The following is a 21,146-nucleotide window of genomic DNA, read 5'->3' on the forward strand; positions in this document are numbered from 1 at the left end:
CCCTCCGTCTCCACGCGCTGCTTCGTTCAAGCCGCAGCACTTCGGCAGGCGCCGGGCGAGGGGGAGCGGGACTCCGTCTCCGATCTCAACTCAGAGGATAGAATCAACAAAGAGTCACACTAATAAATGCTCATTTACAAACTGCGGCGGGGGCATGAGTGGGGTGGGGAAATCCCGGAGGGCTCTCTGAGGGAGGTGGCCCTCAGGAGGAGGCGCGGAGGATGGGGGGGGATCAGCTCAAGGAGGAGGCAGCTCAAGGCCAAGGGGCCCAGGTGGGAGGGACTGAGGCCGGGGGCGGAGGGAGGGGAGGTCCCGAGCCGGGCAGGGGCCGGCTGCTTGGGCCCGAGCTGGCTGCGGGGGAGCGAGCTGGGCGTTTGCCTGAGGGTGGCAGGAAGGTGCTCGAGGGATTGGAGCGGAGGTACCCCGACTTCGGGGTCCCTTGGCTGTCAGCTGGGATGGATTGTAGGGGGCAGGGTGGGCACTAGGAGGCCGACGGAGGCTGTTGCTGAGGGGAAGAAACGCAGTGGACAGGGCCCAGGGCTGGCGGGGGAGGGCGGCGGCCTCCCTCCAGGTGACTGGCTCCCCCGCACCCCTCGGCTTCCCTCTGCTCTCCCAGGAGAGCTGGGTCTTTCCCACGCTGGGCCTCAGCATGGCCTCCCGGGGCGGGGGTGGGGGGCAGGGTGACAGCTGGACTAAGGGTGGATTGCAGGTCAGGCCTGTTTGTCGCCTGGGCCAAGACAGGGCAGGTGTAAGGGCTTCGAAGAGAGCTGTGGCTGGACAGACACAAAGGCCCTTTGAGGAGGTGGGGATGGGGGTGTCCAGAGGTGGAGGGGCCTGGGTGGGGGGAATCCCGACAGCGCACATCAAGAAGGGCCACTGTGTCCAAGGGTTGGCTGGGGCCCCAGAAACTTCCCCTATAAGGCAGCATCCCGGAGGCAGGGCACCCAGACAGGCTGCCCACATTCCAGCTGGTGGGGGCCGGGATCCCCCAGAGGCGAGGCGGGGCCTGCCTTGGCAGTCAATCGGGATAAATCATGAATTCAGGAGCAGCTCCCAGAACACCCCAGCCCCCCAGTGCCAGTGACGGCAGAGACGGCCCTCTTGCCCTGCCCCAGTGCGCCCTGCTCAGCGGCCTGCTGGGGTGAGCTGTCGGGCGCTCCTGCCACTGCACGGGTGCCCAAGAGCTCAACCATCCAGTCCTTCCTGGTGACTTGCGGGCTTTCCCCTAGGATTTCAGGTGAAGATCAACAGTCCCACCCCTCGAAGCCCTGGTGACCCCAAGGCAGGCCCAGGAGCGGGGAGGGGCTGGGGGACGGGGAGGGGCAGGACACAGACAGCCCTTTGAGGGGCCCCCAGCCCTCCCTTCTCCCTTGGGTGGGGCCCAGCCCCACGCTCTGCAGGACAGTCTTGAACACCTGCAGGGCTGAGCAGTTGCTTCTGCCTCCTGCTCCGCTTTGCTGTCCCCCAGTCCTGGGCCCCTGCCAGTTCTTGGGGGTGGGGGACAGCAAGGCATGTGACAAAGGACCTAGGAGCTGGGCAGCTCTGCAGGGACTGGCAGGCAGGTAGGTTTGGGGTTTTGTGGGGAATCCCGGGCCTGTCTTCCTGGCACCCCTCCAACCACCCACCGGGAGCAGGGTGCCGGCAGGCCCCTCAGCTGCTCCAGAAGCTGCAGCGATGGCGGGCCCACGACCGCGACACCCGGTGGCAGTGTGCGCAGCAGCCCTGGTGCAGACCGGGTGCCTCCAGGTACCCAACGTGTCCCCCACCAGCTTCAAGGGGGAGGCGGGCGTTACTGGCCCTGCCCCTGGACGCCCCCCAACCCCTCCTCCCGCAGACATTTGCCTTCTCTGTGCGGTGGTCGGACGGCAGCGACAGTTTTGTGCGAAGGACCTGGGATGAGTTTCGGAGGCTCCACGTGAGTGGTCCTGGGGTGACGGGGATGCGGCGGGCGGCCAGGACCTGCCTGAGGGCCTGCCCTTGCGCCCCTGAGCTCCCAGCTCCCCGAGACCAGCCCACCCGCTTCCTTCCTGCAGAAGACCCTGAAGGAGACCTTCCCGGAGGAGGCGGGCCTGCTGCGGAGTTCAGACCGTGTCCTGCCCAAGCTTCGCGGTCAGGCGGGGGGCGGGGAGAGGGGCGGGCAGCGGCGGGGATGGGGAGGCTGGGGCAGGGGCCCACGGTCGGCCCTGTCGCACCCGCAGACGCGCCGCTGGTGGCGCGCGGGGGGCGCACGAGCCGCGGTGTGGCTCGCCTGCACCTCCTGGAGGCCTATTCCCGGGCGCTGCTGGCGGCGGCGGAGCATGTGTTCCTGAGCTCGGTGCTCGTCGGTTTCCTCGCGCCGCACCCCTTGGACCTGGAGCCCACACTGCCCCCGGGCAGGTGCCGGAGCCACCGCCAGCCCCCAGTCCCCACCCCGCCGCGGCGTTCGGCGGACTGGCTGTCCTGGAGCGCAGGCGGGGCAGAGGGCCCCTTCCCACTGGCATCACCCACCTTGCCTCTCCCAGCCTGGTGGTCCTGCCGGCCCCCGAGGATCCCCCAGCCCGCCCCACGGGCAGCCTCACCATCCGCCGCCTGGAGGCCCAGAGGCTGCGCTGCCTGCATCCCTTCCGCACCCAGGACACCCGGGGTCGGCCTTTCCACACGCGGGCCCAGGAGACCCTAGACGTGCTGCTGAGACACCCGTCAGGTGGGGCCGCCGGGCACGTCCCGGGAGTCGCCCCTCTGCCCTCAGGCTCCCCTCTGCCCTCAGGCTCCCAGCAGCCGGGCATCTGAGCCCCGTGCCTCCTGCGCGCAGGTTGGTGGCTGGTGGAGAACGAGGACAAGCAAACGGCCTGGTTCCCCGCCCCATACCTGGAGGCGGCGGCCCCAGCCCAGGCGCAGGAGGGAGACCCTGTGCCACCGCTGCCAGGTAGGGTGCGACTAGGGTGGGCTGGAGGACACACCGGAAGGGGACGAGGGCAGAGGGCGGGGGGAGGGTCTGGGGATACCCAGGCGGGCCGGCCGGGGCCCTGGAAACAGCTCTTGGTCCCACAGTGAGGGAGGTCCCCCGCGGGCTCGAGGGTGGGCCTTGGCGCCTGCCCCGCGGTAACCCCAGGCCCTACCCCCAGGGCCGCACTTCTGCGCCTCCCGCGCCTACGAGGGCTGCCACGCCGACGAGCTGTCGGTGCCCGCCGGGGCGCGCGTGCGCGTGCTGCAGACGTCGGACCGCGGCTGGTGGCTGTGCAGGTGCGCGCGCGGCAGGGCGGGGCGGGAACCCGGGGGCGGCCGAAGCCCAACCGCAGGCGCTCCGCAGGTCCGCCGGCCGCCTGGGGCTGCTGCCCGCCGTGCTGCTGCGGCCCGACGCGCTGGGTGCGCTCCTGAGCCCGCCCGCGCTCCACGCGGGGGCCGGTGCCGGCGAGACCCCGGCGCTAGAGGCCCGCGACACCACTCTGGGGCCCCGCTCGGCCCCGCGCCCCCCGCCGGTGGTGCCCGCCCGGCCCGCGCCCAGCGCCATCCGGAGCCGCTGCTGCACCATCACGCGCGGGAAGCTGGAGCAAGCAGCGGGCGCCAGGGGCCACCTGGAGGGGGCAGAGGCCCCCAGCCTCCGGCCCACCCAGCTCGGCGGGGCGTCCCCCGTGGTGTGAGCCCAGACCGAACCGGGAGACCTAGACCCCAGGCGCGCCCAGGAGCAGCGAGACGCCTGGGGGCTTCCCCGCTGCAAGCGCCAAGAGGCCACGGGTCCCCAGACATCCCCTTCCTCCCTGAATAAAGCTCGTTCCCAGTCACCCCAACCCAGTCCTGCTGGACCTCGGCCAGGCGTGGGGTCACTCTTGGGCCCCAAGGCCCAACTCAGATGGCCCAGGCTATGTTCAGGGACCAGGGAAAGGCCGAGCCCAGAAGGACATGCAGAGCAGGGATAAAAAATGCTCCATTTTATGGGTGACTCAGAGGGCTGGGGGTGCTGAGGGGAGGGTGGGCAGCTTCATGTTGTGCCACAGGAAGTCCAGGAAGGAGGCTGCCTGCAGCGTCCGGCTGAGCCGCTGGAAATGCCGCTCTGTGGGGGGAGACGACGGGTGGGTGGGGGGTCCACGGAGCCCAGGGCCCCGCCCCACCCCCGGCCCGCCCGCGCACCAGTGTAGGGCAGCAGGGCCTCCAGGGTGGCCCGCACGCCCTCGTAGGCCAGCAGCTGCTCGGGGGCCTCGTGCCTCAGGAGCACGTTCAGGACGGCCTGGGCCTCGTGGCAGTGCCGCGAGTTGGTGTTCCACGTGACGCAGAAACGCAGCAGGGCCTCTACGGGAGACAGGAAGGCTCAGCCACCCGGAGGCTGCCGCGAGCCCGCCACCCACCCCAGGGCCGCCTGCCTGCCGGGCCATGGCCCTTACCTTTCTGGTCTCGCCGCAACTGGAGCACTGTGGCTTCCAGCTTCTCGCAGGCCTCAGGGTCCCTCCGGATGGCTGTGGGGGGCGGGGAGGCTGAGCCCCAGCAGAGGGGCACAAGGGACCCTGGGGAGACCCCCCTCAGACCAGCCCTGCCCCTGGGTGGTGCTGACCCTGGATGACAGTCAGCACAGTGTGGGGCCGGTCCAGGGAGATGGCCAGGCCCAGCGCCCGCAGGTAACGCCTCTCGTGGAGCAGGTTGTCCAGTTCTTGCTGCCTAGGGGGGGAGGAGTGGGGAGGGCAGGAAGAGGGGAGGAGGGGGCCACGGGGACCCTGGCTGGGCTGAAGGCAGAGCACCTAGGAGGTGGACTTGGGGAGCGCTGACTGGGAGCAGGGTAGTGCACTGAGCCTTGCTGTCCCCGAGCCAGGGGACGGACAGCTGCTGGCACCCTCCCCAGGGGTGGCCGTGGTGGCTGTGCAGGGAACCTGCTGGCCCGGGGCTGGGTAGGGTCCCCGGACTCACTTGACCACTTGCTCCTCCTCCTTGGCCTGCTGCTCTGCCTGCTCCTCCTCGGTCACATCCTGGGTTCAGACTAAGGTCAGGATGGCCCCTGCGCTCCCTGCCCCTGCTCCCCGCCCTGCCCTGCCCCGCACCTTCCAGAGGATGACACAGGAGTCACTGGCACCAGTGAGGGCGCGGTCGTCCAGCCGGCTGCAGTGCAGCCCCCAGACCTTGTCCTCGTGGGCGTCCAGTGTCCGCACGCACTCATTGTTCTTGATGGTCCAGAGCTTCAGGAGCCCGTCGGAGCCACTGGGTGGGGGCGCGGTGGGAGGGGCTCAGCGGGAGGGCCCTGGCCTTCCCAGGCCCTGTCCTGCCCACCCCGGCTGTCCAGCTCACCTGGACAGCAGCTGCGTGCCCCGGCTCACAAAGACCACTTTCAGCACCGACGCGTCATGCCCCTCGAATGTCTGCAGGGAGGGGAGGGCACGAGATGTCACTGGAGCGGGCAGTGGGCGGGGGTGGAGATGGGGGGCGGCAGCTCACCTTGAGGCAGCTGAAGTCCTGCAGCGCCCAGAGCTTGACGGTGCCATCAGCTGAGGCTGTGGCCAGCACCTGGTCCATGGGCGAGAACTGGACACACCAGAGGCCGCGCCGGTGGCCTGAGAAGACACCCAGCAGCTGGCACTGTGGCAGGGCCCAGAGCTTGGCTGTGCGGTCCTGTGAGCCTGTAGCCAGCAGCTTGTCGTTGGGGGCGACGGCGACACTGTTGATGTCCTGGTAGGCGGCAGCCGAGAAGTGGCTCAGAACCCTGGCCCAGGAGCGGGGGCCACCCCCTTCCCAGCCACAGGTGCCCCTGCGGTCACCTTGTCGTGGCAGCGCTGGGTGGCCTGCGCCTGCAGGAGGACAGGGCCGGCGTCGAGGGCCGTGGTCTTGGAGGGCAGGGCTGCAGGGAGGGCCCAGAACTTCACGGTGCAGTCCTGGCTGCCCGTCACCAGGAAAGAGTCCTTCAGCCTGCAGCCGGGATGGGGGACACCTGCTGGGCTCTGCCAGCCTGCCCAGCACCGCCCGGGCCGTCACCCACACCTCTCGCCAACACCCACAGGCCCACGATCCTCTGCACGCACGCCAGCCCCTGCACTGCCTCTCAGTGCTGACTTGGCCCCTTTCCCCTGCCCTGGGCCTCCACTAGTGGGGTTCTCTCTGCTCTGATGCCCCCTCTTTACCCACCCAACCCACTGCCACTTTCAGGACTCCCTCCTGATGGGACCTGGGAGCCCAGTCTCAGAGAACAGGACACAGCCATCGCCTCCCCTTCGCCCTGCCCTGCGCTGCAGTTCCCGCCTGCAGGCCTGGGCTCCCCCCAGCCCACTCTGACCCAGCCCTGACCCGCTACCTGGAGCAGCAGATGGCGCCCACACTGTGCGTGTGCCCGGAGCCCTGAGCCACGCAGACCACCTCGCCGGCCTTGTTCATCCTCCAGACGCGGACACTCTGGTCCTGGGGTGGGGGTTGAGAGAGGCCAGCCATGGCCACAGTGCCTCGGCCCCCCCACCTGGAGCCCCGCACCTTGACTCCTCTTGGGGAGCCTTACCTTGGCACAGCTGGCAAAGAGCCACCCCTTCCGGAACACATCTAGGGCCAGGACGATATCTGGGAGGAAGCGACGGGGGAATGGTTGAGGGTCAGAGGTCAGCCGTGGCGGGGGAGGGCATGAGCTGGGTGCTGCTCACCTGTGTGGCCGTGGAGGATCTGGCAGGCCAAGGTGCGCAGCTCAAACACCTTCAGGCAGGGGCTGTTGGAGGCCACGACCACATGGGAGTCCTCGGGCCCAAGGAACCGCACATCCAGCACCTCCTCACTGTAGCCGGCAAACTGCAGGGCGACAGACACATGCCAGGGCCTGGCTGAGTCCAGAGCTGGCTCTACCTGGTTCCACCTGGGCAGGAACAGGGCCTCACCTGCTTCCAGAGCCTCAGGGAGCGGGCCTCGTAGAGCAGCAGGTTGTGGTCGGCAGTGACGCTGAGGAGCAGGCCGGCAGCACGGGCCAGGGTGCAGTGCGTCAGCTCCCGCCCGGGGCCCGGCGGCCGTGACTGCACATACACACACTGCCCAGACGCCGCCTCCCACACACGCAGCGAACCTGGGGGGAATGCGGGCTGGAGGGTCTGTGGGCCTACACCAGCCCTTGCTGCCCACCCCAGGGGCCCCACCCACCTTGGTCACCAGCTGTCAGGAAGTGCAGGCCTGAGGACTTGACTCCCAGCTCTGGCATCGGCTCCTCTGGCAGCAGCACGGCCGCCTCGACGCTCTGGGGGTGAGCCAGGACAGAGGCTGCAGCCTGTGGCCCCGCGCCCTCCCCGTCTGACTCACTGACCCTGGCCCCCAGGGACCCCCACCTCAAACACCGGCACGGTCCTTGTGGCCTGGTGGCTCTGCAAGTCCCAGACGATGCAGATCTTGTCACGGCCGGAGCTGGGGAGAAACAGGCGCCTCAGCTGTGCAGTCTTGGCCACGGCTCCCACTTCTTGTCCTGATGTGGCCTGCCCACTGACCTGAGCATGGTGTGGCCATCGGCACTAAAGGCCAGCGAGGTGACAGCACTATAGTGGGCAGTCAGCACAGCCAGGCATGACCGGTCCTGCAGCGACCACACACGGATGGCCGTGTCTGCAGCCGAGGAGAAGAGCAGCAGGCGTGCGGGGTCTGGGTGGAAGGCCACCAGACTGCAGGGGGACGGGCAGGGCAGGTGAGCCCCTTGCTGCCTTCGGTGTGGTGCCCTCAGCCCCGACCCGCCCTCCGGCCGCCCCTCTCACTGCACAACGCCGGGTGAGCCCCGCAGCTGGTGCGTCCCGTAGTGCCGCACTACATCCCAGACGCGCACGGCCCCGTCGCAGCCACCTGCCAGGAATGCATTTTTGGGGCAGGGGTTCCCCGTGCCCCTGCCCGTAGACCCTCCAGCCTGCCAGCCCAGCAGTGGCCCTACCTGTGGCTAGCAGTGTGGAGGTGGAGTCGAAGGCCATGGAGGCCACAGGGGCTGTGTGTATCGCTTTCCACTGGCGGGTGATGCTGCCCTCGCGCCAGGCCCACTGGACCAGCAGCAGGGCCCGACTGGCTGTCACCAGCACCTGGGGAGAGCAGTTCAGCTGGGAGGGGAGTAGAGGCACAGCTGCCCCTCCTTTTCAACTCCAGGTGTGGGTGGGTAGGACTGGGGCCCACTTCCCATCACCGCCCCATGTACCTCGTCGTCAGGGCTGAGGTCAAAGGCTGTGATGTCCTCCTGGTCCTCCTGAGGACAAGAGTGGGCACCCAGAGCACCATGAGAATGGACTGCTCCTCCTGCCCCTCACACCCACCCAGCTCTGCCCTCACCTGCTCCAAGCTCCGCAGCACGGCCCCCGAGGCCACATCCAGTACATTGACTCTGGTCCCACAGACACAGAAGAGATGCTGCCCAGGCTGGTCCAGCTGGAGAGACGGACGGGGCTCAGCCAGGGGCTGTGATCCTCCCCCCACCCCGCCCCTGCCTGCCCCGCTCCCCAGCCTCTCCCGGGCTCGTACCTGCACCTTCCCGCCCTTGTAGAAAGGCTCGATCTTACGCTCAACGGCATAGCTGGAGATAGGAAGGGGGAGTGAGTGAATCACCCACCCCTGGGTCCCAGCACTTGGTCCTGTACTGGGTGCTCCCCAGAGAGGAACTCAACCAGCCTGTGCCCTTTTGAAGCTCTGAAATGATGACAGCTCCTGGGCAGCCTTCAGAAGGGACCCAGGAAACAGAAGCAAAGGTGGGGATTCCCTAGGCCAGGAATCAGAGAAGGAAGAGGAACCCGGGCTGCGCCGTTGTCATCATCTTCTTCAGCTCTTCCCGGGGTCCTGGGAGGTGGGTACTGTGACCCCACTTTACAGAGGTCAACAATCTGTGCCTGGTCCTGCTGTCAAACCCAGACAGCTGATCTTCCCCGGAGTTCCCAGTGCAGGAGGCTCCCTAGGCTTTGGAGGCCCCCTGCTGGCTGTGGGGGGCCAAGCCTCCTCTCGAGCCTGGAGCAGAGGTCCTTAACCCTTTTTGTTCCAAGGACCTCTTTGCCAATCGGTGAAAACCATGGACCCCTTACTAAGTCTATATTATACTGTGTATTACTTAATAAATATATCAAACCTGCACCAACGCACCAACACACCCTCACAAGAACAACGTACTTTTTAAATTTCAGTTCAAGCTCATGGACTCCTGATTAAGATCCCCTGGTCTAGAGCATTCTCAATATCTCTATCTCAGAGATCAAGCACCGCCCTCCTTCATCCCTAGCCTGGCCTGGTTCCCAAGCCCAAGCCCAAGCAGTACCCATCTCTATGACCTCACTCATGCTGCCCTCTTCTTTCTCTGCCACTTTCATCTTAGTCCAAGCCACTGCATCCTCTCAAAACACTTCCAGCCTCCTCACTTGGCCCCTGCCCATTCTCTCAATCCAGCTGCCAAGTGACTTTTGAAAACAGAGCTCTGCCCTGCTGAGAACTCTTTCCTCTCCTCCCAAGCCTCCAAGGCCTTGTGCAGAGGCCTCTGCCAAGCCTTCCTGCATCCCCTTTCCCTCTCTCAGCCCACACTGCAGCCCCACTGCTCTTGCCCCAGCTCCTGGGATGGGTCGTGTTCGCTCCATCTTCCACCTGCAAGGCTTCACTCTGGCTGTTTAGGAGGCCTGAGCCCCTTTTCTCTGACTTCCCTGGCTGACTAAACCCCGACCTCTTTCTGCTCCCTGGAGAAGGCTCGCAGCGGGTGAAAGCTCTCCGGCCCTCTGCCCCAGCGTCGGCTGCCCTCCTGCCACCGGCCGGGACCAGCTCCGACTTGTGCTCGGCCTACCCTTCCCCGCTCCTCCGGGACTTCCCGTTCCTCATCCCAGGCCCCTCGCCTGCCCCTCCTTCAATTAACCCAAGCGTGGTGCTCCCGCCGGGCTGCGGTCCCCGCCCCACGGGGGAGCTGTCAGCTCCGGCTCTTCCCCCTTCTATCCCCGCCGCTCCCACGACCCTGCGGGCCGGTCCGCGCTATTCTCTCCGGAAATCCAACGCCGCGGGCTTCTCCGCTCCTCCGGCTGTTCCAGGCTGGAGAGCTCCACCTCAAACCCACTCCGCCCGGCGCACCCGGCCCCCTCCCCGGGCGACACCCGCAGCTCCAGCGCCCGACCCACTTGGCCTTGAAGCGGCTCACGCCGGCCGCGGCCTCAGCCATGTCGTCGCCGCTCTCGCCGCAGCCTCCCGCCAGGACCCGCTGGAGTCGCTGCCGCCGCGTGAGGGAGATGGGACGCGCCACCTGAGCTCCCGGCGCGCGGCTGTGGCGTCGCCGCGCGCTACTGTGACGTCATCGACGCGGCACGCTCGCCGCCATCTTTGACACGGGCGGCCCCTGCTGTTCGGTGGCGGAGGCTGGGAGGAGGGCACTTCCGGCTTGGAGGGTGGAGTGTGGAGCTGCGTGACTGCGGGGTAGGCGGAAGTGGGCCTGGGGTCCCCAAGGGGCTGACCTTTTAATAGAAATTAAAATTAAAAGATGTTCGTAGAACGTGTTCGCTATAGTAGCTATGCTTCAATATTTGTGTTTCAAGGGAAACGGACTTTGGCCCAATGGTTAGGGCGTCCGTCTACCACATGGGAGGTCCGCGGTTCAAACCCCGGGCCTCCTTGACCCATGTGGAGCTGGCCCATGAGCAGTGCTGATGCGTGCAAGGAGTGCTGTGCCACACAGGGGTGTCCCCCGCGAAGGGAAGCCCCACGCGCAAGGAGTGGGCCCTGTAAGGAGAGCAGCCCAGCGCGAAAGAAAGTGCAGCCTGCCCAGGAATGGCGCTGCCCACACTTCCCCTGCCGCTGACGACAACAGAAGCGGACAAGGAAACAAGACGCAGCAAAAAGACACAGAAAACAGACAACTGGGGGAGGGGAGGGGAATTAAATAAATAAAAATAAATCTTTAAAAAAAAAAAAATTTGTGTTTCAATAGTAACAAGTGTACCAGCCATACATAAAATGTTATTAACGGGAAAAAGGGGGAGGATATTGGTTATATGGGAATCCCCTGTATTCTGTACCTGTTAAATTGTGACCTAAAATTTGTTTTAAGAAAAAATGAAAAAATAGTAAGACACTGGAGGAATAAATGGAAGAAAAATGTCACTGCGTATAGGACAACAATCTTACACTGAAAAAAGGTAAAATGCTCATAATGTACTGCTAAGATTCCTGCCCGCTCCGCAGCCTGGGGGGTGCGGTCAGCGCGGTCAGTGAGTAGATGTAAGTCAGTAAACACCTCGGGTAACTTCAGGCATTCGGGTATTATTTATTCAGCACCTCTTATGGGCACTGTTCTAGGCACTGAGACACCAGAGAAGCAAAACCCCTGCCCTGGAATAGCTCACATTCCAGCTGCCGGGGCTGTGTCCTGGCAAGGAGTCACGTTGTGGGAAAACGGATCAGGGTGGGCAATAGAGCGGTGTGCAGGGGAGCGCGGGGGCTGGAGGTGGCTTCATTGAGGTGACACCTGAGCAAGAACTTGAAGGTGAGGCAGGGAACTGCGTATTTTCCTGAGGACCAGCCTATGCAGAGGCCGGCAGGAGAGTACAAGGAAAGGAGGATGGGGAAGTGGGAGCTCCTTGCAGCCCCGAGGAGTGGGCTTACTCTGGGTCCAGGGTTTGGAAGGGTTTGTATTCCTAGCTCTGAAGATTGGGGGCGGGGGTAAGAAGTTAAGAGTTGGAGGGAGAAAGGCCAGAGTCCCTGCGGGGTGAAGGGGTGGTGCCGAGAGAGGTAGCGGGAACAGCAAGCTCTGACAGGGCATGAGGCCAAAGGTGGGGCAGGCCTGATCTCCCCGTTTATTTACTCCTCTATTTACAAGGTATCTTGGCCCCGGGCCCCCCACAGCCCCTCTCTGCTGCTGCCTTCCAGGGCGGCGTCGGTCTCCTCTGGCGTGCCCTGGAGCAGGGAGCCATCCTCCTCCAGGAAGTTGCCAAGCTGGGCCAGCTGCCGGCGGATGAGGTTGGTGGCACGGTGCACCCGGCGCATGCGCCTCAGCAGGCACGTCAGCAGGGTCCGGCTGCGCTCCTGGCGCTGGCCCCAGGCCTCCCGCAGCTCACGGTAACAGTTGTGGTGCTCACGCTCGGCTGGGCCCAGGGTGGCCCCGCAGCCCAAGGGGCAGCGCCAATGGGCGCCGTGCTGGCAGTGCTGTCTGTGCTCGGCCAGGGCCCCACGCGGCACCTGCACCGAGCAGCCCTCGTTGGGGCAGGCTGTGAGCTGGAATGGACACGAGTCCTGGTGTCCCTTGCGGTGGGCCAGGGGGCATGTCACCAAGCAGCCAGCCTCAGAGTTCTTGCACTGCAGGCAGGCAGAGGGCACCTCGTGAGCCACACCATGTTAGGCTTTGCCAGCTGGGCCCCCACAAACTCCCACTCCCCCGAGTCCCCTAACTCGTCTCGCCACATCCTGCGGGCCAGGAACCAGAACACGGGCAAGCCCTAAGCTCGCCTGCCTCCTAGGGTGGTGGGGAGGGGGACACTGGGGCAGAGCATCTAGTTGTCCTGGAGGACACGGGCAGGGCCAAAGTCTCAGAGAACAGGGAGGTATACATCTGGGTTGACCTGTGGAGCTTGTATGTCAGGCCTTTTCTTTTTCCCTGCAAAACTTGGAAACCTGTCACTCCCCCCTCTTTGGGCCTGTTTCCCCCACCAGGAAAATTAGGCTGGATAGTAACACTTCATCCTCCAAAAATCTTCTATTATTTCATTTTACAGTGGAAGCCCCAGGGGCTCAGAAAGGTTGGGTAACTTCCCCAAAGGCACACTGCAAGTAAGCATGAGCACTAAGACCTGAACTTGGACAAGTCTGGAGACCTCAAGTTGCTCTCTGAGTTGCTGGAGCAGAGGCCCTCCGTTCTCTCTGAAGTTGGGATTCTCCTCTCCCCCTTTCCTGGTTCTGCCCCACCCCCTGCAGGGGTGACGAGGTGGTGGGAACGGGTGATGTGAGCTACCTTGACTTCCAGGCGTCCGATGGTTTTCCGGAGCTTGTTCACATGGACCATCCTTTTCCGTTTCACCTCCTTCCTGCAGCAGGGACAGGTCTTTTGTCTGGAAGGAGGTATGAGTGGTGGTGGGGGGATGAGTGCTGGAAGTGGGAGGGGGCAAGGGGCAGCAACATGCCTCCCCCAGCCGGGCCTTTGCTGGGTGACCCTGTCTGTCCCCTCTTCCTTCCAGCTCCAGCCAGAGGGAAGGAGCTTTAGGGGAGCTCTCAGAAGCCAAGAGCAGGGGTGAGAGGAACTGCACACCCCTTAGTGCTCCTGGGGAGTTACGGCATCATGACCTGTGTCAGCAGATCTTCCCTGGTCCTTGGGAAGTGCCCCTATCCCACCTCTGTCCTCCCGGCCCCACGGGTGTCCGGTGGCACCTGGCTAGCCACCGGAGGATGCACTTCTTGCAGAAGATGTGGCTGCATGGCAACCTCACTGGCCTCTTGAGGACCCCATGGCAGACGGAGCACAGGAAGTTGCAGTCGGGAGGGCTGACGAAGAGGCTGAGATCATACCCTCCACTCTGCAAAGGCCGGGCCAGCATCAGGGCCGGGCCAGCACCAGGGCCCGGCCCACGCCACACCCAGAGGGAACCCCCAGCCAGCTGCGGGCAGGGAGGTGGCTCCCATGGGAGCCTTGCCAAGCCTGAGTCAGCTCCCACTTTGAGCCCCCTGACCCCAAATGAGGGTCTGTGGCCCACCGTCCACCTTTCCCCAGTGTGGTGTCCAGCACTGGTGAGGCTCCAACCCAGGGGCAAAGGCAAGAGGGCCCAGGCTCACCATGATCTATGTGTCTGGACAGCAGCTCCACTCACCCCTGGGGTGCAGGGGCCTTCATTTCACTGCGGGAGTGGGCCGATGTCACAGTGGCATTGTCCATCTCAGGCCAATCACAGCTGTGGTCCAGAGTACACTGGGACCCCACACTGCCCTGCCCCTGCCACTCCTCTGCAGGATCACAGAGGAGGGCTGGGGCAGCCCCAACCAGGCACAGCTCCAAAGAACCCACTGCCTGGGGTACGGGGACTGACAGCTGGCCCACAAACAGCACTGGGCTGTTTCCTCAAGGCTGAGACTTTGGCAGGGCCACAGGGTTGTGCTCCCTTCTCCTCAAGTGTCTTCCAGGTGGCTAGGTCTCCAAGCCCTTAGGGGCTGTTTCAGACATTGGTCCATCCTGTCCCCTCTTCACCAAGGATCCAAGACCTATGACCCATCCCTGTCCTTTAGTAACTCAGCAGTTGAGGACCAAATTCCAGCACAACCTGCAGAGACCCACAGCTGGGCAGCTAGCTCAGGGGAAGCCTCCAGACCAGATCACCTCAAACTGTCGGGGGAGATGTTTGTGAAAAGATGTGGGGAAATCAATTCCAACCCGAGGAACCAGCATGTTCCCAGAAGAACTGCAGTTGCAGGGCTGTTGGCATGCTGAGGTCAGGCAGGCCAAATACTGCACATCCGGAAGTACCTAAACCCTATTCTGAAAGCAATGGTCAACGCCAAGCTTTGGGAGGTAAACTTCTTGCTCCCTTGCTGGCAGTTTGTAGGCCTGATCCAACTCTCCTTAACCCTTCTTTGCCCATGTGAGAGTCTAACGATTATGGGTAGACCAAGGTTCCAAACCTGGCGCTGCCACTTAAGGGGTGTGGGACCTCAGACACCACCTTCCAGCCAGGAGACCCAAGTGAGATCTCCGAAGTAGAGAGAAAAACCACGTGGGTTCTCCCCTCTACAATCCACCATGGTCTCAGTGTCAACAAGTGCATTTTCCAGGCTAATCGACGGAAGACGATCTCAAGAACACACAGGGTCAGTTAATCAGGTTTATTCGACAAAAAAGAAAGCCGGTCCGCCCTCCTCTCCCCGCGCCCGCTCTCCGTACCCCGGTCCCGGCGGGGTCGACCACAGAATCCAGGCATCAGGGCGTCCTGCAGAGAGAAGGCGGGGTCTCAGAGGGGGCCAGGCAGGCAGCCTCGCCGGTGCTCCGGGAACGCGACGAATGTCGGAGCCTGGGTTTCACCCGCTCACACTGAGGCAGTGGGCGGGGAGCTGAGGCCCCTGGTGGCTCTGGGCGCCGAATCTCACCAGCAGCCACGGTCAGAACCGCGGGTGATTTTCAACCAACGCCGGCCTCCCCGCCCACCGGACGACCACCGCCAGGACGCAGCGCCCGCCAACCGGCCGTAGTAGAAGCCGAACGCCGGAAGGATGCGGACCTACCTCGCCGAGGGCCGAGACGCAGGGAGCCGCGCACCATGCGGATCTTCGGCACCCCAGAGCGCCACGCGGGTACCGCCGCTAGCGTGTAAGGCGCAGGCGCACGAAGAGCGTGCCGAGGGGCGGAGCATCGCGGAGCCAATCACAGACCGCCTGGCTGGTTTCGGTTCCGTCATCTTGAACTAGCCGCCGAGATCTCGCGATATTTGGAGTACTATAAAAGCTACCTCCCGGGGGGCCTCGCCCTTCTTCTTCGAGAAAACACGTGAGTCCTGAGGGTTATGGCGGTGCCACGCGGGTGCGGGCGGCGGGAATCCGCGGACATCGGGCAAAGCAGGGGCGGGCGCGCTCATACGGGGGTCCCCGTCCGGGCCGGGCCTCGGGGGCCGCGGATGCGCAGGTCTCCCTGACGGCCGGTTCTCGTCGCTTTCTTCAGCAAATGGCGGATGACGCCGGTGCTGCGGGAGGCCCCGGGGGCCCCGGGGGCCCTGGGTTGGGAGGCCGCGGCGGCTTCCGTGGAGGCTTTGGCAGCGGGGTCCGGGGCCGGGGTCGCGGCCGTGGCCGGGGCCGGGGTCGCGGCCGTGGAGCTCGCGGAGGCAAGGCCGAGGACAAGGAGGTGAGTCTTGAACGCGCGCGAGGGGTCGGTGGGCGGCGCTGGCGAGGCGACTCGGCTCACGCGCCTTTTCTGTCTCCAGTGGCTCCCTGTCACCAAGCTGGGCCGCTTGGTTAAGGACACGAAGATCAAGTCCCTGGAGGAGATTTATCTCTTTTCCCTGCCCATCAAGGTACCCCCGCTTCCTTTTTCCGTTGCCGGGGTGTGCACTGGGACGCCTCACATTGGGGTGGGGCATCTACTTCTAACGTCAGGGGTTGTGTGCAGGCAGGGCCGTAAATCAAAAATAAGGCTGGACAACTCGAAAGCCCGTTCTGCCGGCACATTCGGTGGAGGTCGTATGCCCGTCCTAACGTGAAGCTGTCTTTATTTGCAGGAGTCTGAGATCATTGACTTTTTCCTGGGGACGTCCCTCAAGGATGAGGTTCTGAAAATCATGCCTGTGCAGAAGCAGACCCGCGCTGGCCAGCGGACCAGGTTCAAGGTACAGCGGCCACCTTGACTGCCGGGCCTCCGAAGACTCTCTCAGCTCTGCAAAGTCACACCTGCTCTAACGCGTGTGGCTTTCGTAATGGGGAGAGAGAGAAAGGATCTCCTCGGAACCTCGGGTGGGCCTCGTGGTGGCCTCTCTTTGTCCGAGGGGTGCGACACAACCTTGAGGGGTGGCTGCTGAGGGGACAGCAGGTGTGGTCAGGGCACACCCCCGTCACGCTATCCCTTTTCAGGCCTTTGTTGCTATTGGGGACTACAATGGCCATGTGGGCCTGGGCGTGAAATGCTCCAAGGAAGTAGCCACCGCCATCCGCGGGGCCATCATCCTGGCCAAGCTCTCCATCGTCCCTGTGCGGCGGGGCTACTGGGGGAACAAGATCGGCAAGCCCCACACTGTCCCTTGCAAGGTAAGGGGTTTGGGGAGGCAGTGCGGGATGTGGGCTCCCAAGGGTTGGAGCTTCCTCCAGTCCTTTGAGCCCCTGACCTCCGCCCTGCTCAGGTAACAGGTCGCTGCGGCTCCGTGCTGGTACGCCTTATCCCTGCCCCCAGGGGCACTGGCATCGTCTCGGCCCCTGTGCCCAAGAAGCTGCTGATGATGGCGGGGATTGACGACTGCTACACCTCGGCCAGGGGCTGCACAGCCACCCTGGGCAACTTTGGTAGGTGGTCTCCACAGGGACAGCCCTGGGGCCTCCATTTCAGGGAGAGATGTTCCTAGGGCTCGCAGACTGGCCCCAAGTGGCCTCTTTGATGCCAGGAGCATGACAGCCCTCAACTCGTCCTGGGTGGGGGCTTCTCGAGTCACACACCAACCGTCAGGCTGTTCTCTACTCTCCAGCCAAGGCCACCTTCGACGCCATCTCCAAGACCTACAGCTATCTCACCCCCGACCTCTGGAAGGAGACCGTGTTCACCAAGTCTCCCTACCAGGTGCTGTGAGGGGATGAGCCTTGGGGAGGGCTGCCCTGTTAGCCTTGAGACGCGGTGGGGGGGGGGGCAGTATTTGCTTGCTGGCTGGCACTAAGCATCCCGTCTCTCCTCAGGAGTTCACCGACCATCTCGTGAAGACGCATACCAGGGTCTCCGTGCAGAGGACCCAGGCCCCCGCTGTGGCCACCACCTAGGCTGGGTTCTGAGGAAAACAATAAACGTTTGAATGAACTGAGTGTGTGGAAGCTTTTTTTGGAGGGACACAGGGCCAAGAGGATAGAGGATTGCCGGAAGGGGTGACGCAGAAACACTGGCAGGTTTCACGGCTCTTTATTTCAGGAATACAGCAGTCGCCAGGAGGGGCCCGGGCTGTCTCAGGCGGCAGCAGCCTCCTTAGCAGCCTTTCTCTCTGCAAGCATCCTCTCCTTCTGTTTCGCCAGGCACTTCCTAGCAGAATAGTGGGCACCCAGGTCAATATCTGAAAAATAAACAGGTCCAGGGGGTTAAAGCAATTAGAGAGCTGGTTGAACAGGACACCCAAGGCAAGGTGAAGGCCCCAGTCCCACCCCCTGGGGCCCGAGTCCTGGGTAGACCAAGGCCAAGGTGGAGGGAGGAGGTGAGTGGCCATGCAGGGGACGTACAGCGGTCCTGGTAGGCCTTGGCCACCTGGGTGAACTGCTCCAGCTCCCTGGCACAGTTTTGCAGGTAGCTCTCGCCCTCCCTCTGCTGGCAGGCCTTCATCCTCTCCTGGATGATGTTGACAATTTCCTGGTCAACTTTGCTGGAAAAGGAACGGGAAAGGCAATGTGAGGAATCACTCCACAGGGCCCAGGAGGAGCCGAGTGCTCTGACCTCTGCCCCAGGGCAGGTGTTCTGACTGGCTGGGCGTGTCCCCAGGGAACGGGGGTCCCACAGGAAGTGTTCCTACCCCAGAAGGAGACAACCAGCGACTGAGTCGGCCCAGGGTGCATACGTACTAGTCCCTCCTCCACTGCATTTCTGCCTCAAACATGCACAGGATGTCCTTCTCCTTGCACTCGGTGATGTCGGGCACGCGGGGGTACTGCCGGTGGTAGTAGTAAAACCTGTGCTTGGCATGCTGCCGCTCTATAAACTCTGTGAAGAGAAAGCCCGATGGTCCCGGCTGATGTTCTTGTGGTCTTTCAGGGTTATTTTTCATAGGCCAGAGAAGGGGCAGTTTCCTAAATGTTCCCAGCTTTACAGAAATGGGGCAATCTGGTTCTCCAAAGGTGTGGATTGACCCAGGGCCCTGGGAAGCAGAGTGTAACATCTCCTCACTGAGTGCTCACTGCCCGCCAGCACCGGCCTCTCTGCCTTTTCTCCCAGGACAACCCTGTGTGACAAGCCCCAGGAGAGGCGAGGCTGCTGAGTGGCCGCCCGGGTTGTGCCCACACGCTCTGCCAGCCCCATTCTCTGTTGGAGGCCTGCACTCAGCGACACACCTGCCCGCGGCCCACAGCAGGCGCTACACCGTGTTGGAACAGAGGCCATCCGGAAGCTGCAGCCCCGAGTTCGAACCCAGTTCTGCTGCCGTAGACCTTCCGGCCTCAGCTTACCCATTTGGTAATTAGTGGGACTAATGAAATCTCGGGCAGGCACGTGAACCCTGATCTAGGAAAAGGTCTCAAGAGAGAGCTGGGCCCACTGCAGTCGTCTGCGGATCCTCCTGCCTGGCAAGGGCCCCCAGGGCATGATACTGCACCCACTGCAAGGGTCACTGGCTGAATGAATGAATGAATGAAGCGCCTGGTACTCCTGAAGGGCAAAGCGTCCGTCCTGACCCGAGGTGGGGGTCTGGGCGGCTCCCAAGCGTCTGACCGTCCAGAGCCGGCAAACGACCGGTCTGAGGACTCGAGCTCCAAGTAAACTCTGAAATCTGCGCGAAGCCGGAGGCCAGGGGTGCCCGGGGCGGGACGCCGGATCCCGGGGAGGGGCAAGGGGTACCGGCGTACGAGGCCCGGGTGAAATGGGGGAGGGGGGCCCAAGGAAAGAACGGGACCCGGGGGGAAGGGTTCCAGGAGGCGAAGCCCGGGTGACCGGCACGAGGGGCTGTGCGACACTGGACGGCGGCCGGCCTGCAGGGGGCTGCGGGGGGGCCCATACCTCTCACGAGCGTCACGGGCCGGTCCACGAGGAGGTCGAAGGCCTTGCTCAAGTAGGGGAGAGGGTTGAGCGGCGAGGCCTGCGGCGAGGGCGCCGGCGTGCGGCGCGGGGGCTCGGGGTACACGTCCTTGTCCCAGCTGTCCGGCATGGCGGCGGCGCGCGGCGGACTCCGCTCGGGGACGCGCCGCCGGGTCCTCAGTCCCGCTCCTGCTCCTGCGGCCTAGCTCGCCCGCTGCGAAGGACGCCCAGGGCGGCCGCGCCTGCGCAAGGGCAGCCGCGCGGCACCATGGGACTTGTAGTCCGGCCGCGGCTCGGCAGGGCGCCCCCGCGCGGCCGCTCGGCGCCATCGCGCTCGCCTCCTCCCCGCTTTGGCCTTGAGGGAGCGCCAACCATGTGCTGCGCTCGGGTGTAAGTTCTGGGCACCCAGCAGCGGAGGGAAGTGACTCCCTGGTTACGTTCTGAGAGGAGGCAGGCCATAAGGCACAGGCATGATGACTAAGTAAAATGCGCAGCGCCTGCGTGCCAGGCATTAGCGCCAAGGGCAGTGGCAAGCCAAATGGACTCAGCCCTGCTTCTGTGCCGGGCACAGCGACTGTGTCGACTGATACCATGCAACCCCTACTCCTCCAGGAAGTCTCCCAGGATTGCTAGGAGTGGTGCTCTTTGGGCTTTGGTGGTTGCTCTCCGTCACCTCCACACCTGGCAGGGCCCCCCAGCCAGCCTCCTGGGAGGGTCACGTCTCCCCCAGGCGCTGGGGCCAGGGACACGAGTCATCCACTCTCGATACCCACGGGATCGCGACTCACAGAAACGTCAACTTTCAGATCGCCATCTCTTAGAAACTCAGACCTATGAGCTGTCACCGTCGTGGCACGGAATCGGCTCCCAGGCCCTCCCCACCATCCCAGGCCCACAAAACTCCATTGGTCTACAGCCACAGAACTGTAAAAACAGATTCTTTTTTAAAAAAGATTTATTTTATTTATTTCCCCCTCCCCCCTCCCGTTGTCTGCTCTCTGTGTCCATTCGATGTGTGTTCTTCTGGGTCCGCTTGTCTTCTCATTAGGTGGCTCTGGGAACCGATCCTGGGACCTTCTGGAGTAGGAGAGAGGAGATTACTCTCTTGCAGCATTCCCAACTCCCTGTTCTGCTACCTCTTATCTTCTCTCCTCTTGTGTCTCTGGTTGTATCATCTTGCTGCTCCAGCTCTCAGCATCAGCAAGCACGGTTTTCCTGCACTGGGTGGCATTCCCATGCAGGGGGGCACTCCTGTGTGGGGCAGCATTCCTGTGTGGGCCGGCACTCCCCGTGGGCCAGCTCACCATGTGGGCCAGCTTGACCTCCCAAGAGGCCCTGGGCATTGAACCCTGGACCTCCTACATGGGAGACAGGAGCCCAATTGGTTGAGCCACATCTGCTTTCCTGAAAACAGAATCTCTGAATCAAAGAAGAAGAGCTTTCAAGCCCCTTTTCATTCAAAACTTAAATTCATATATTCAGTTGATGGCAGTATGGCAGTGTTCTTGGGTCACCAGCTACTGGCGGTCAGCGTCTTTTTTTTTTCCTTTAGTGTTCCTCCAGTGTCTTATTTATTTTACACTTTATTTTTAAAGAAGCTTTAAGTTACAGAAAAGTTACTGGCCAGGGGTCTCGATGCTGAATCCTGGCTCCTGTGACCACAGGACTGCCAACTCGGGGCGCACGATGTCCACTCCGCCCTCCGACTGCCCTTTGGCTGGCACAGGCTCAGCCTGTGGGACAGGAATCCCTGCTGCCTCCTGCCAGGCCAACGTCTACCTGCCCCAGGTTTTAATGGCCCCGGGGGGGTCACGCAGGCAGAAGGCAAACCGGGCCTGACCCTGCCTGGAGCCACGGAGGAAAGGAGGGC

The 21,146-nt window shown here is 63.5% G+C and overlaps 5 protein-coding genes, 1 long non-coding RNA gene and 2 other non-coding genes across 10 annotated transcripts; 3 read left to right on the plus strand and 5 right to left on the minus strand.

Annotated features, from left to right (window-relative positions):
- The first annotated feature begins 1,152 nt into the window (after nt 1-1,152).
- NOXO1 (NADPH oxidase organizer 1) lies at nt 1,153-3,761 on the plus strand. 3 transcript variants are annotated; one of them, XM_071211448.1, is made up of 8 exons: nt 1,153-1,237; nt 1,635-1,746; nt 1,835-1,915; nt 2,034-2,109; nt 2,199-2,376; nt 2,502-2,683; nt 2,792-2,905; nt 3,105-3,761. In XM_071211448.1, exons 2-8 carry the CDS (start codon nt 1,675-1,677, stop codon nt 3,743-3,745), a joined length of 1,344 nt encoding a protein of 447 aa, XP_071067549.1. In that variant the 5' UTR covers nt 1,153-1,237; nt 1,635-1,674; the 3' UTR covers nt 3,746-3,761. The 3 variants fall into 3 exon arrangements, with proteins under 3 accessions (XP_071067549.1, XP_058142634.1, XP_071067548.1); XM_058286651.2 differs by lacking the exon at nt 1,153-1,237 and having other exon boundaries at nt 1,560-1,746; nt 3,105-3,222; nt 3,290-3,761; XM_071211447.1 differs by lacking the exon at nt 1,153-1,237 and having other exon boundaries at nt 1,560-1,746.
- A 132-nt stretch (nt 3,762-3,893) lies between these two features.
- Nucleotides 3,894-10,170, minus strand: TBL3 (transducin beta like 3). Its single transcript, XM_058286652.2, has 22 exons — nt 10,032-10,170; nt 8,413-8,464; nt 8,224-8,319; nt 8,093-8,140; nt 7,838-7,979; nt 7,668-7,752; nt 7,407-7,577; nt 7,251-7,326; nt 7,069-7,162; nt 6,813-6,994; nt 6,585-6,726; nt 6,446-6,504; nt 6,248-6,351; nt 5,718-5,865; nt 5,398-5,628; nt 5,251-5,321; nt 5,007-5,163; nt 4,876-4,934; nt 4,526-4,629; nt 4,359-4,430; nt 4,108-4,266; nt 3,894-4,030 (listed from the first exon to the last, which is right to left on the minus strand). The coding sequence occupies exons 1-22, from the start codon at nt 10,070-10,072 to the stop codon at nt 3,921-3,923; spliced, it is 2,403 nt and encodes an 800-aa protein (XP_058142635.1). The 5' UTR covers nt 10,073-10,170; the 3' UTR covers nt 3,894-3,920.
- Nucleotides 10,171-11,663: 1,493 nt separating this feature from the next.
- Nucleotides 11,664-13,770, minus strand: RNF151 (ring finger protein 151). Its single transcript, XM_058286653.2, has 4 exons — nt 13,666-13,770; nt 13,264-13,409; nt 12,851-12,947; nt 11,664-12,198 (listed from the first exon to the last, which is right to left on the minus strand). The coding sequence occupies exons 1-4, from the start codon at nt 13,666-13,668 to the stop codon at nt 11,716-11,718; spliced, it is 729 nt and encodes a 242-aa protein (XP_058142636.1). The 5' UTR covers nt 13,669-13,770; the 3' UTR covers nt 11,664-11,715.
- Nucleotides 13,771-14,692: 922 nt separating this feature from the next.
- On the minus strand, nt 14,693-15,472 carry LOC111764374 (uncharacterized). Its single transcript, XR_002796999.2, has 2 exons — nt 15,103-15,472; nt 14,693-14,810 (listed from the first exon to the last, which is right to left on the minus strand). It is a non-coding gene; the product is annotated as an uncharacterized lncRNA (long non-coding RNA).
- Nucleotides 14,880-15,007, minus strand: LOC111764377 (small nucleolar RNA ACA64). The gene has a single exon (XR_002797002.2). It is a non-coding gene; the product is annotated as a small nucleolar RNA ACA64 (small nucleolar RNA).
- Nucleotides 15,473-15,517: 45 nt separating the features above from the next.
- RPS2 (ribosomal protein S2) lies at nt 15,518-17,365 on the plus strand. The gene is made up of 7 exons (XM_058286654.2): nt 15,518-15,715; nt 15,795-15,884; nt 16,089-16,196; nt 16,438-16,611; nt 16,704-16,863; nt 17,043-17,134; nt 17,248-17,365. The coding sequence occupies exons 1-7, from the start codon at nt 15,539-15,541 to the stop codon at nt 17,326-17,328; spliced, it is 882 nt and encodes a 293-aa protein (XP_058142637.1). The 5' UTR covers nt 15,518-15,538; the 3' UTR covers nt 17,329-17,365.
- LOC111764376 (small nucleolar RNA SNORA64/SNORA10 family) lies at nt 16,232-16,365 on the plus strand. Its single transcript, XR_002797001.1, has one exon. It is a non-coding gene; the product is annotated as a small nucleolar RNA SNORA64/SNORA10 family (small nucleolar RNA).
- An 83-nt stretch (nt 17,366-17,448) lies between the features above and the next one.
- Nucleotides 17,449-19,520, minus strand: NDUFB10 (NADH:ubiquinone oxidoreductase subunit B10). The gene is made up of 4 exons (XM_004459412.5): nt 19,259-19,520; nt 18,112-18,250; nt 17,776-17,915; nt 17,449-17,612 (listed from the first exon to the last, which is right to left on the minus strand). The coding sequence occupies exons 1-4, from the start codon at nt 19,404-19,406 to the stop codon at nt 17,509-17,511; spliced, it is 531 nt and encodes a 176-aa protein (XP_004459469.1). The 5' UTR covers nt 19,407-19,520; the 3' UTR covers nt 17,449-17,508.
- Nucleotides 19,521-21,146: the final 1,626 nt, after the last annotated feature.

The sequence above is a fragment of the Dasypus novemcinctus genome, chromosome 23, assembly GCF_030445035.2.
Source record: "Dasypus novemcinctus isolate mDasNov1 chromosome 23, mDasNov1.1.hap2, whole genome shotgun sequence".
Classification (NCBI taxonomy): Eukaryota; Metazoa; Chordata; class Mammalia; order Cingulata; family Dasypodidae; genus Dasypus; species Dasypus novemcinctus.